This window comes from Dipodomys ordii, unplaced genomic scaffold (genome assembly GCF_000151885.1).
Source record: "Dipodomys ordii isolate 6190 unplaced genomic scaffold, Dord_2.0 Scaffold2, whole genome shotgun sequence".
Lineage (NCBI taxonomy): Eukaryota > Metazoa > Chordata > Mammalia > Rodentia > Heteromyidae > Dipodomys > Dipodomys ordii.
In genome coordinates, this window is record NW_012267218.1 from 26,686,230 (window position 1) to 26,699,013 (window position 12,784).

The 12,784-nt window shown below is 44.4% G+C and overlaps 1 protein-coding gene across 1 annotated transcript in view; it reads right to left on the bottom strand.

The window, feature by feature from the left end:
* The window catches only part of Smoc1 (SPARC related modular calcium binding 1), a 163,160-nt gene that overhangs the window by 46,413 nt on the left and 103,963 nt on the right, over positions 1–12,784 (bottom strand). The window contains exons 4-5 of the mRNA XM_013013655.1: positions 12,064–12,163; positions 9,997–10,044 (exon numbers count right to left, since the gene is read on the bottom strand). Of these exons, the coding sequence (XP_012869109.1) occupies positions 9,997–10,044; positions 12,064–12,163 (148 nt within the window). The remainder of the gene's footprint in view (positions 1–9,996; positions 10,045–12,063; positions 12,164–12,784) is intronic.

Below are 12,784 nucleotides of genomic sequence, written 5' to 3' on the forward strand. Positions count from 1 at the left end.
GACCCTCTCCCTCATATTCTGCCAGTGTCCATCTTTTAAACAGACACTGAGATACATTTCAGCCTAGTAGAAGTGCAAGAAAGTGGATATGAATGAATGGACCACATTTATGCCACTGCAATCTCAGCTTGTGACTCGGGGCCCAGTGTGGAAAAGTCAGAAGGACTTATTTGGGGAATTGTTAGGAGACAACTCTACCTGTTCCAGAAGTTCCTCTCAAACTTGGCCCAACTCATATCAGGGGGGAAATAGAGTATCAACCAACCTCATATTTCCTGAGACCACATGCCTCCTGACAAAGACTTGGAAACAGACTAGAAGTAAGTTTATATAAATATGGTATGCATTGGGAAGAGGCTATTCTGGAAACCATCCCCTATGGATGGATACCGAAGGGCAACCATAATTATGTAGGTAACATATTATAAAATCAAACTCGGGAAACAAATATTGGTCACATCCATGAACAATATTCAGACAATATTCAACAACTTCCAGACACTCATTTCTGTGTGTGCTGCTCTCTGCCATTCATCTATATGTAGATGTGTGACATCACCACAATCCATACAGAACCATTTGACCACAGCTGCTACTTCTATGTGGTCCTGTTCTTCATCCTCCCTGACCTTCAGCCTGGCAGCCACTCACTTGTGCTCTGTCTCCATGATCTTCTCCTCTCTAGAATGTTGTATAAATGGAATAATGCAGTATTTGATCAATATTTTTTTTTTGGGTCCGGTCGTGGGGGTCTGAACTCTGGGCCTGGGCACTGTCCCTCAGCTCTTCAGCTCAAGACTAGTGCTCTACCACTTGAGCCATAGCGCCACTTCCAGCTTTTTTCATTTTGCTTATGTGATGCTGAGGAATCGAACCCAGGGCCTCAGGCATGCAAGGCAAGCGCTCTACCACTGAGCCACCTTCCCAGCTTGATCAATATTTTTTTTATGTTACACAATTCCCTTGAAAGCCCTACAAGCTGTTGCCTGTATCAGAAATGTATTCCTTTTCTTCACTGAGTATTTGCCCATGACATGGATGTACCACAGTTTGCTTAACCTACTAGAGAATGTTTGGATTGTTTTGACATGGGTATTATAGGCAAAATTGCTATTCAATTCATGTGTACATTTTTATTTTTCCTCTAAAGTAAATGTTCATAAAGACTTGTTGGATTAGCGTTAAGTATATTCTTATTGAAAAAAAAACTTCCAGATTATGTTCCAGTTGGCAGGGCTCTTTTGCATCCTGGCCAGCAACATGTGAGGAGTCCATTTTCTCTGCAGCCTCATCAGAATTTAGAAACGAACAGGAATTTTTTTTTTTTTTTTAGCTACTAGTGATCTCTCTCTACAGTGTTCGTTTGCCCTTTTTTGGCTGATAATGGTAAACCTCTGTGTGTGCTTAACTACCCTGTGAATACCTGCTTCAGGGAAATACAAACTGATATAATCTGTCCATTTTTTAATTAAACAAGTTTTTGTTTTTACCACTTGAGTTTTGAGAGTTCTTTATTCAAAATACAAGTCTGATATCAGATACGTGTTGTTTGTTTTTTTGTCAGTCATGAGGCTTGAACTCAAGACTTGGGCACTGTCCCTGAGCTCTTTTGCCCAAGGCAAGTGTTCTACCACTTTGAGCCACAGCACCACTTCCAGTTTTCTGGTGGTTAATTGGAGATAGGAGTTTCATGGAACTTCCATGGCTAGCTGGCTTTGAACTGAAATCCTCAGATCTCAGCCTCCCGAGCAGCTAAGATTACAAGTGTGAGCCACCAGCACCCAGCATTCAGATATGTGTTTTTAAACATTTTCTCTGAGTAGTCTATAGATCTTTTTTATTCTAGTCACAGACTATTTTGTAGGCCAAAATTTAAGTCCAAAATTTGTACTTGTATATAAATATATATGACATGTGTGTATAAATATGTATACATGCATATGTAAAATTTATATAAATTATATATAACTTATTATATATATAATTTATATACATATACAAATACATGTATACATATATACATACACACATTTTTGATTCATGTCTTTGGTAAAAATTTGTCACATTCTCTTTTAAGAGTTGTACATTCTACATTTAAGTCTATGACTCATTTGAATTGCTTTTGTTTTCCTTTTTCTTTTTGCCAGTTCTGGAGCTTGAACTCAGGGTCCAGAGCTCTTGCTTAGCTTTTTCACTAAAGACTAGCACTCTACCATTTGAGTCACACTTTCACTTTGGGCTTTTTGCTGATTAATAGGAAATAAGAGTCTCTTGGTTTTATCTTCCCAGAATGGCTTTGAACCATGATCCTCAGATCTCAGCCTCCTTGGGTAGCTAGGATTCAAATGTGAGCCACCAATACCAGGCCTTGAATTCCTATATGCATATAGTTTAGGTTAAGGGGCTAGAGTTTATTTTGATTTCTGTTCTTTATCTGAACGTCTATGGATGTCTGGCAGCATGCCTTCGAGGGGCTGCTTTTGTACCATTGACAAATATTGGTGGGTTGTCCTAGTATGGGCCTTCCTCTGGGCGCTCTATCTTCCATTGACTTTTGTGTGTCTTTCCTACCAACACCACAGTCCTGATTTCTGCAGCTTTAGACATCTTCAAATCAAACAAAAAAAAATGATCTACTTTTTCTTTTAAAAAATATGTTTTAGCTGATCTAGTTCCTTGCCTGCCCATAGGAATTTGGAACTGGGCAACAGGACCAGAGAGTAACAATTCCTCAGCCAGTCACCTCAGGAGCCATATGACTCTCAGAGCAAGGGATCAGGGATCAGTGATGGCTCCAAGTCCTGTCCACCCAGGTGCCCACATCCTGGCTATTGCCAAGTTGCTGGGCCACACCTGGAGCTGAACTCAGGCAAGGAACAATGCAGGAACAAACCTAATCTCATAGACCTGGCAGGCTCTGAACCCTCTCAGCTAAGACTTCAGGTGATCCATGAAGGTAACAGCCAGAACATGGAAGTACGTGACACTCCTCCCAGGACCCCCTCCCAGGGTCTTTCCTTAGAAGTTCTAGTGACAGCAGCTACCCGGGGGCTATTTGGAAGGGTTACTTGCCTTCCCTCCCTGCAGAGGGGTCAACTTTGGACCACTCAGAAGACTGTTGCTTTCTGGGCAGTTCGCATTGATCTGAAGACTATGTCCACCATGAAAGGCTGAGAACCATTCAGTGTGGGCTCCATGAGATGCGCAGAGAGTTTTACTCATCACTAGAACCTCAGTGACTGTGAAAAGCATGGTTCTCACTAAGTTCTGAATAATGTGTATTCAGTTTAAAAATAAGTATACAATACCAATGGTTACTAATACCACCTGGCACTCAACTCTATAGTTAAGAGGCCTTTCACCAGATACTCAAATCCCATTTCCACTCCAGTCCTTGGAGGTGAGAATATGGCAGGGACTCAGGTTTTTAGTCTAGTGCTCTTCACATGCCAACTGTTAGAGATCTGGAATACTGGTTTAAATGTGGGGCAGGGAGCAGAGCTGGAGAAACAGGTAACTGTGGGAAGCAGAGACACATGATTCATGTATGAACATTCATGTACACCCAAGCGCAGATCTTCTGAAACTGATCTTAGCTAACCTGATCAATGGATAGAGCTGGCAAGGTTAAGGTAGCTCAGATACCAGAACACAACAGCAACATGCACATAGCTTGCCAAGGGAGCTGCCTCCTAGGGGCTTGGAGCTGTCCAAGCACACTTCTGTTTCAGCAGGATAATACCAAAGCAATGCTTTTTCATGAGGGAAAAATACCATGAGCAGAGGCCATTGGTTGCCCATCTCCATTCAAGTTAAAGCCATGTGAGCAGGAGTAACATTCCTTGTGTGGACAGCCAGCCTGGCACACCTCTCAGTCCAGCTCAGGACACTGAGGCCCATCTCCATCAGGTGTACTAAATTTCCATGAGGCCAAGGCTAGATGGAGACCACCCAGTCTCCTTCACCTAGAATGCCTGTGGTCCATCACCCTGGCATCCCTAGAGAGACAAGGGTTCCAAGTTGGCACCAATCTGCAAACCAGGCTCAGTAAGACACTAAAAATAGACACAGACAGGGACTGTGGGGGGAATGAATGTGAGTCATACTTTACTTGGGGCATATATTATGGAGTAGCCAGTAAGACGGGGGAGGGGGGTTAACCTCTCTGCCAATTAAAAGTTTTGCATTTCTCCAAGACTGGTTTAACAAATACAGTCTATGCAGGAAATTTTTAAGTACAGTACATTCATGTTTTTATTTTTCTCTCACTTTCCTTAAACAACAAAAACTCAGACATCTTGCAGGAAAACAAGGAAATTTGCAGAAAGCCCTCTAATAACCTGCAAACTTCACTTGCTGTTTATCACAGCATCAGCCTGTGGGGCCTCTAATGCTGGGTACTCGGAAGGAGCTCCCAGAGATGCTAGAAACCATCTCATGTGTGGTGCAGGTGGCTTGTGCCTATAATCTTAGCTGTTCCAGAGGCTGACATCTGAGGATTATGGTTCAAAGCCAGCCTAGGCAGGAAAGTCGGTGAGACTCTTATCTCCAATTAACTTGCAAAAAGCCAAAAACAGAGCTGTGGTTTGAGTGGTAGAGCATTATTAGCCTTGAGCAAAAAAGCTAAGGGACAATGCCCAGCCTTGAGTTTAAGTCCCAGTACCAGCATACAAGAAAGAAAGAAAGAGAGAGGGGGAGGAGGGAGGGAGGGAAGGAGGGAGGGAGGGAGGAAGGAAGGAAGGAAGGAAGGAAGGAAGGAAGGAAGGAAGGAAGGAAGGAAAGAGAGAGAAAGTGAAAAGAGAAGAGAGAGAAAGAGAAAGAGAGAGGAAAGGAAAGGAAAGGAAAGGAAAGGAAGGAAGGAAGGAAGGAAGGAAGGAAGGAAGGAAGGAAGGAAGGAAGGAAGGAAGGAAGGAAGGAAAAAAGAAAGGAAAAAAAGGAAGGAAGGGAGGGAGGGAGATAAAATAATAATCTCACAAGTAAGCTCCTATGTTCTGGCATTTATTACTTTTTACCACCACAACCGCCAGCCCCTAATAGGATGGGAAGCCATGAAGGGCAGGCCTACCTTCAGCCTGGAAGCCAGATGAGAACCAATAGAGGTCTGGGGAGAGTGTGTGTGTGTGTGTGTGTGTGTGTGTACGTGTACGTGTACATACACACACACACACGCACATACTATAGCATAGTTATCCAGGAAGCTCAGCTATACTCCTTAGACTCAAGACCCCAGAAAGAAGCAGCTCAAGAAAATCCTCAGGCCTTAGCACAGCCAAATGAAGATGCCAAGTCAATAACCTCTAAACACAGTCCATTACCCAGCTACTTTCATTAGGACTGCTGCAGTGCAAACCCCAAATTAGTCTCCATCTATCAACTCCTGCAGCCCTCAGCTGTTTTAGTGGCAGAGGTTCACAACAAAAGTTGCTGCCTGGGGCCCTCTTCCTGTCTTTAGATATTTCTCAGTGCCATCAGTAATACACATGTGCATGCACGTGTGTACCCCCACCCTGACACCCCCCTCCTTTCCATCTTTCTTCAAGGGCTATGGCCAGAGAAGGGGAGGGGTGGCCAGGATGAGATTGCCCAGGATCAATGGATATTTGAAACTCACACACATGGCGCAGGACCTACATGGCACGTGTTAATTACCACACATGTGCCTATAAAGAAGTCCGTTAAACACAAGGGGCCCAAAGAACGGAGCGAGGAAAAGACATTCCAAGGGATTAAGTAAATAGTCTGAAGTTCTGACCCTCCTCCCCTCCCCAAACACATACATCTGGGGAAGATAGCAGTAGGCCCCTCCTCCCCTACTTCTTCCCTCAGGGGCCCCACACCTGTGGACCCAGGAACCACAGAAACCCAGGTCTCGAGCAGCTATGACCTGCTACAGCCTGGCCTCCCTCACTCCCTCCTTCCTCCCGCTATCTCTCAGGGCCTTCTCCCCTGGCTTTTTGCATTTCTCCTCTCCTCCTTTTTAGAGGACTGATTCCTGGCTGGCAACCAGACTCTGGGACCACACAATGCATCTTTTCATCCGAGTCAGGCAGAGAGAACCGATCCTTCCCAGCCCCATCAGTGCGGCATATTCAAAAAGGCAAGATGGTCAGGAAGGAGGAGGCTGGGTGTCCTCTGTGCCTTTGCACCCTCCCCCCTTGCAAACCTCTTGCCTCACCTCCTTTTCGGCCATACCCCTCACACTGCCCAGGGGACCAGGCCAACAATGCTTTGTGGCAGGTCTCTGGGGAGGTGCCTTCTGGGGGGAAGCCACGTGTGGGCACAAGCTCAGACAAGGGGCCTTTGTGTCTTCCCACCTGCTGCCCTGCCGAGCACATTCCTTTCTTAAGTGCAGCTGAAAGTGGAACCTCAGCAGGCAGGTCGACACAGGATATTACAAATGCCCCCTCACACCCTGTCCCCATTCAACTCCAGCTTCCTGGACAGGTGTGGCTTCAGGTGGCCCTTCCTACAGATGGCCTGAACCTGCTGCTCTTCCCTGCCTGACCAGGGCAGACAAAGAGAAGAAGATTCAATCCCTCATTTGTTCCTCCAGACAGAAGGGGGGAAGTAGCCAGGAAAAGTTCTTCAAGGGAGAGCAAGCCCTAGCATCTTCCACTCCAGGCCATGTACTGACCTTTGTACCCTTATAGAACTGCACAAAAGGAAAGAAGTTGTGGAAGGGGGGGGCGGGAAGAAGGGGAGACAGGAAAGCAAAGAGCTGGGGGGCTGACAGCAACTTTTCCCTTCCATAGGAGATTTCAAGTTTTATCCCAGTCCCTGCATCACCCCCCACAGGCATGGCTCCTCTGTCTTCTTTTGGATCTAGTGGCTGACCTCAGAACTAAGAGAGGACATGAAGTGTTCACTGTTGTCTACTGTGTCATCCAGTGCCCACCTGCCTCTCTTCCAGTTCAGTGAGAACACAGGGCACCCACAGGCCGACCTCTCATTGTTATCCATAGAGTCTGAAGCCACAGCAACCTAGAAAGTGCTTTTCTAGGTTAAGATCCCGAATGGCCTTTCTTGGTGTATGTGCTTTATCAGCATCATCCCCTCATCCCTCTCTTTCTCTCTCTTTTGTGCTGGTACTGGGGCTCAAACTCAGAGCCTAGGCGTTGTCCCTGAGGCTTTTTGCTCAAGGCTGGTCGTCCGCCACATGAGCCCCACCTCTACTTCCCATTTTTTGGTGGTTCATAGGAGATAAAGAGTCTCTGGCTTGGGGTGAGGAAAATCTGGGCAGTCATTTTACATGATTGCTGATTTTTTTTCCCTTGTCATTAAACAGGACTTCATGCTCAGAAACAAAGGCACTGCTCCTTCAGATTTCAGCTGTTAAGTGGTACTCAGTAAACACTATGTTGAAAATGAACTATAATGACCTGTACAAATTGGGGGGGTCTGGGGGGAGGGAAAGTGGGAGAAAAATGAGGGAGGGGATAACAAGTTCAACAACAAATGTACTCACTACCTTACTTATGTAACTGTAACCCCTCTGTAGATCACTTTGACAATAAAATTAATTTTTTTAATGTAGCAAAGAACAAGAGGGAGATAGCATCAGAACTTATAAATCCTGTTTATTATGGTACGCAATAAAATGGACTTAAATGAAGAGAAAAAAAAAAACCTTGTGGGTGGTGGTGGGAGGGAAAAACTGAAAGAGAGGGAAGTGAGGGGTGACATTATCCAAAAAGAAATGCACTCGTTTCCTGACTTATGAAATGGTGACCCCTCTGTGCATCACCTTTATAATGACCATTTTAAAAAATAATTGGGGAAAATATGCTGCTGTAATCAAAACTGAAGGCAGCTCCTGCTTCCAATGCCTACAGACACACATCCACTGCTAGCCTTTGCAGATACTTTCCTGAGCCTTCTCCACGGTCCCAGAGGGGTGGGAGCCACCGGGCCACTTACATCATTTCTCTCAACTTGTCATTTTGTTGTCGCTGTTTTGTTTTCTTTTCCATTGCTTTGAGTTCGTTTCTAGCTATAGTATTTTATATGATTGGAAGCACTTAGACACCGAGTCTTTGTGTCCCTCCCCTAAGGGTATCCTCCTTTGGTCTCACTGCATGGGAGTATCTAGAGTCCTGTATAATTTATCATGCCCCAGGGTATTTTAGATTGAGTTTTCACAGATGAGAGAAAACATGTGTCTTGTCTCTGATCTTGGCTTACCTCACTTCACGGTGGGTTTTTTGGGGGGGGGGTTGTTTTGTTTTTGCTGGTCCTGGTACTTGAACTCAGGGCATGGGCACCTGAGCCTCTTTGTGCTCAAGGCTAGCACTCTACCACTTGAGCCATGGTACCACGTCTAGCTTTTTCTGATTAGTTTTATTAGAGCTAAGTCTCATGGACTTCTGCCTGGGCTAGCTTTAAACTGTGATCCTCAGATCTCAGCTTCCTGAGTAACTAAGATTATAGGCGTGAGCCATCAGTGCCTGGCTTTCAGGGTGGTTTTCAATTTGCTACCTAGTGTTGTTCTAGGTTCTAGCTCACCCACCAGCAGGTCTTCTCCTGCTCTGGGAAAGGTATGGAAAAGGTCTTTCTTTCACCTTCACATGCATCCTACAAGAGGAAGAACAGCTGCCTACCTGGTCTTTGGGTCCATGTTTCTCAGGGGTGGCAGGATCCCACCTTCACGCCTTCTTGGAGCACATGCATTTCAGGACAAGAGGTTCTCCAGAGTCTTAATTCCTGCACTCAGAATGGATAGCTTTTCCTTTTCTTCCTATCCCCATGATACAAGCCCAGCGTACCTTGTCTCCCTGTAACTGCCTGTGAAGGACAAGCCTGTGGCCTTCATGTTCATCTTCAGCAATTCCAACTTAAAGTACAGGTAGAAAGCTGCAGACTCAGCCTGAGATAGTAGCTCTCCAGTGCCTGAACATGCAATGCGATGGATACCGGACTTCCATGCCACCACCAGTTGTCTGTCAACCTCGGGCCACACTGGAAATGGTGGGTAGCAAATCCCATGTACCTATTGTTGGCCCTTTGAGCAGCACTGGAAGGAATACCAGTTATACAACTTGTGGGGCACCATATATAAAAGGAAGGTGTGGGCCCCTTTGTACAAAATGCACCTAACTTAGGTGCCTTTACTCAGGGTGCTGATCTGAGAATTGCGGCTCAAAGCCAGTCCAGGAAAGTCCAAGAGACTCTTCTCTCTAATTAACTAGTAAAAAGCCAGAAGTGAAGCTGTGGCTTAAATGGCAAAGTGTCAGCTTTGAGCAAAAAAAAAAGCTAATGGGCAATACCTAGGCCCTGAGTTCAAGCCCTGGGACTAGCACACACATAACACAAAAAAAGGAAGAAAATTGGCATTAAAGGTACTAAAACAAAAAGCTTTACCCTCTTGTACACAGTTTCTGGCTCTTGACTAACTATAGTGGTTTTTAGTTTGGTATTTGGTGTTGTTCTGGATAGAGGAGAGTTTAAAAAACCTAACATGGGCTATGGAAGCCCACCCACATGTGACTGGATATCAGGGCTGGTGGTAGATGCTCAGATCTCTGCGCCTGCTCAGCCTCAAAGCAATGTGATTCCAAATATGAGGAAAACAGTTTCACACGCTGTACATCCATGAAGCCAGCCTGGCCTTGGTGAGGAGATTCTAGATGCACTGGAGCATATTATTAAGGAGACTCCATGGAGGTGGCGGGGGGCACTCAAATAAAAACTGACCAAACAAAAGAGCCAAGAGCAGAGATGGGTGTCCCACCTGCATCATCCTCTGGAATAGACCTACTGAATCCCCAGGGAGCTTGGATTCTCAGAGATCATACACACTTCTCTCTCCTCCCTTGGACATTCTAAGATCTTGATGGCCACTACCCTGGGAACCTTACTCACCTCCAATGCTTCTGGGAGGGAAGAAGGATGGAGATTGGAGATGACTTTTCTGTGGAGCTCTTTGTATCTCGTGTAAGAGCCCCTGCATGGACTAGCTGTAGAAACAAACATTTGGATAAAGCATAAAACTCCACTCACCTTTCCGTCCTGAGTTACCCTGGCTCAAGGGCTTGTCGGTGACTGAACCTTGGGTGAGAAGGGAAACAGAAACACAGCCATTCAGAATGCACTGTGGTTGGCTTTTTTCAAAGAGTTGGCAAAGCCTGACATGGTGAGCATATGGCCATGTATATAAGTATTGTATACACATCCAGGGCTATTATATACACAGTTGGTACATACGTACATGTCGAGTTGGGGTTTGTTTAACATCAATGTCACTGATATCCCAGCACTGTTTTGAGATGAACTATGATTTCCAGGTTCCCTGGCAATGGTCTTGACTAAGCTTTTACAATATTCCACATACAATTAGTTCCCCTGCTGAGCATTCCAATATCTGCTCCTTAGCTCCAGGCCTCCTGAGTCCCCCACTTCTCACCAACTCCATGTTCTAACCCATATCCTGTCAGCAGGGCCAACTGAAAAGAAACCCCTTCATACTAGAAATACATTGATTGACATCCCTTGCTGGTTAGGGCAGGAAATCAGCAATTTTCCATCTGCATTAAGGAGAAAATTGTTGGCCCAATTGTACTGAATGGGCCAAAATAGTCTGAGGCATGGAAACAATTTTCAGCACACAGCCCCTTCCTCAAAGAGTGGGGAGCATGTGTTTTGGGCCAAACATTTGTCCTGTATGTACTTGGATGCCGTATGTACCCATCCTCCAGATCTGACTCCATGTCACCTGTCTTTTTCCATGAATCCCAACTTCACACATGTAGGGCAAAACTAATCACCTACAGAAAGCCATCTGTGGAGGTCCCACCAAAAGAAAAGAGAGAATCAGTATTTTTCAGATACATATAATAGCCTTACTCTATCTACTAGTTTTGTGAGCAATGCACTATATTACCCTGTGTCGCTTATTTCCAGCTTCATTTGTTTGTTTTAAATGAAACTTTCCAGGTCACTTACAAGGAGGGCTAATTCCTGTCCTTCCCCACTCCAACCCCAATTAAGGTTTCCAGTTTCCATGTAGTCCACAAATAAAGTAAACTTTCCTTTTGGTCTGTAAATTTTGGTTTCCTAACATACATTCTTATTGCTCTTTCTACTTACTTTTCCCTGGATATAGATGGGCCAGTAGAAAAAAAGAAGTAAGACTTCACTAAGACTTTGGGCCTTTGATTATTTTCCATAGGTTTTAACATAGTGTTGTATACTTTGTACTTAAAAAAAGTAAATGAATAAAGCCTGCCAAACACCAATGTGGATAACTGTGAAGCCCTGGATGGATGAGATGGGCTTTTTGGAATAAGGGCTGAGCTACAGAGTGAATTCAGAGGAGTGGCTCATGAATCCCTTACTAATAAATAGAGGTGTGGGGTTTACGTAAATCCATAATCCTCAATCCCTTAAAACTGACCAAATAGCAACGCTCCTTTTTACTGATAAAGTTGAAAATAGATAAGATTTCCTTTGTGCTACAGATTAGCTAATTTATCTAATCATCAGAACTACCTGAAAAACCCCATAGAAATAAGGACTTCAGGTCTTACTGCAGATCAACTGACAGAATATACAAGGAAGAGTTTTGACATCTGGCTTTTAGCTCTCAAGACACTTCTGATAATCAGCTAGGTTTAAGAATCGCTATTATGAAAAAGTTTTCCATTACATTATTCAGGGGTAACAAATCTATGGCACAGAGACGCCTATCCTGTGCCCATGAGAGACATTACTAATCGACTGCTACACCTTTGAGGCTAAAGTCCCATGTCATCTCTAAATCTATCAGTCATCATACAAGCTAAAAAATGGTATCCCATCCTAACTCTAAGAGTTTCAATGCTTAGGAAAGGAGTCTTGAACCAAAAATGTAACCTGTAAAAAATGTTTTAATGTACACTTGTAGACACATATAGACTCTCTTCACCCAGCTGATTACTGAGGAAATGCGGTAGATTAGAATCCCCCTGACCTGGAAAAGAACCCAAAACTACCACCTAACCTTCCAAAGGTTCCCCCATAAGATGCAGAGAACAACCAAGAGGTCTCTCTCCAACCTTGTCACATCCTCCCCGCCCCTCTCTACGGTACCTGAACATACAGGAGTTTTATTCTGCACAGAAGAGCCACTGATGGGCTTTCCATCTGGGGTGACACACCAGCAGTACCCCGTGTAAGTATGGCATTGCACCTGTGCAGAGAAGCAGGAAGAAAAGAAAATGGTAAGTCTAGGGTCACAATATCATGTCATTCTTCCATCCCTCACCAAGCATCTCATTCAATGGAAGGGTTCCTTCTACCTCTCATCCCATCTGTCTCCAGAATATTTCTCACAGGTGTACCTGTAAATTACCAGCAACAATTATAGTTATGTATTTGCTATCTGGACCCTAATGTACAACTATGGCAATTTATCTCAGTCTTTCTTGAGACTCAAAACACTCATATCTGATATCAGACTGATATATGTTCACTGTGACTTTCCTATGAGGATTTCACCAATACTTGCACTTGTTTTCCCAAGTGCTGGCACATCTCCCATCCAATTATGAAAAGAAAAATAAATTCTAATTAGGGTAGGCACTAGTGGTTCATACCTGTAAAGCTAGCTACTCAAGAGTCTGAGATCTGAAGATCACAGTTCAAAACCAGCCCACACAGAAAAGTCCATTAAACTCATACCTCTAATTAATCAGCAAAAAGCCAAAAGTAGAGCTTTTATGTTAGAGGCCAGCCTTGAGCAAAAAAGGCAAGCAAAATGGAGAGGCCCTAAGTCCAAGCCCCAGTCCTGGTACACATATACACATATACA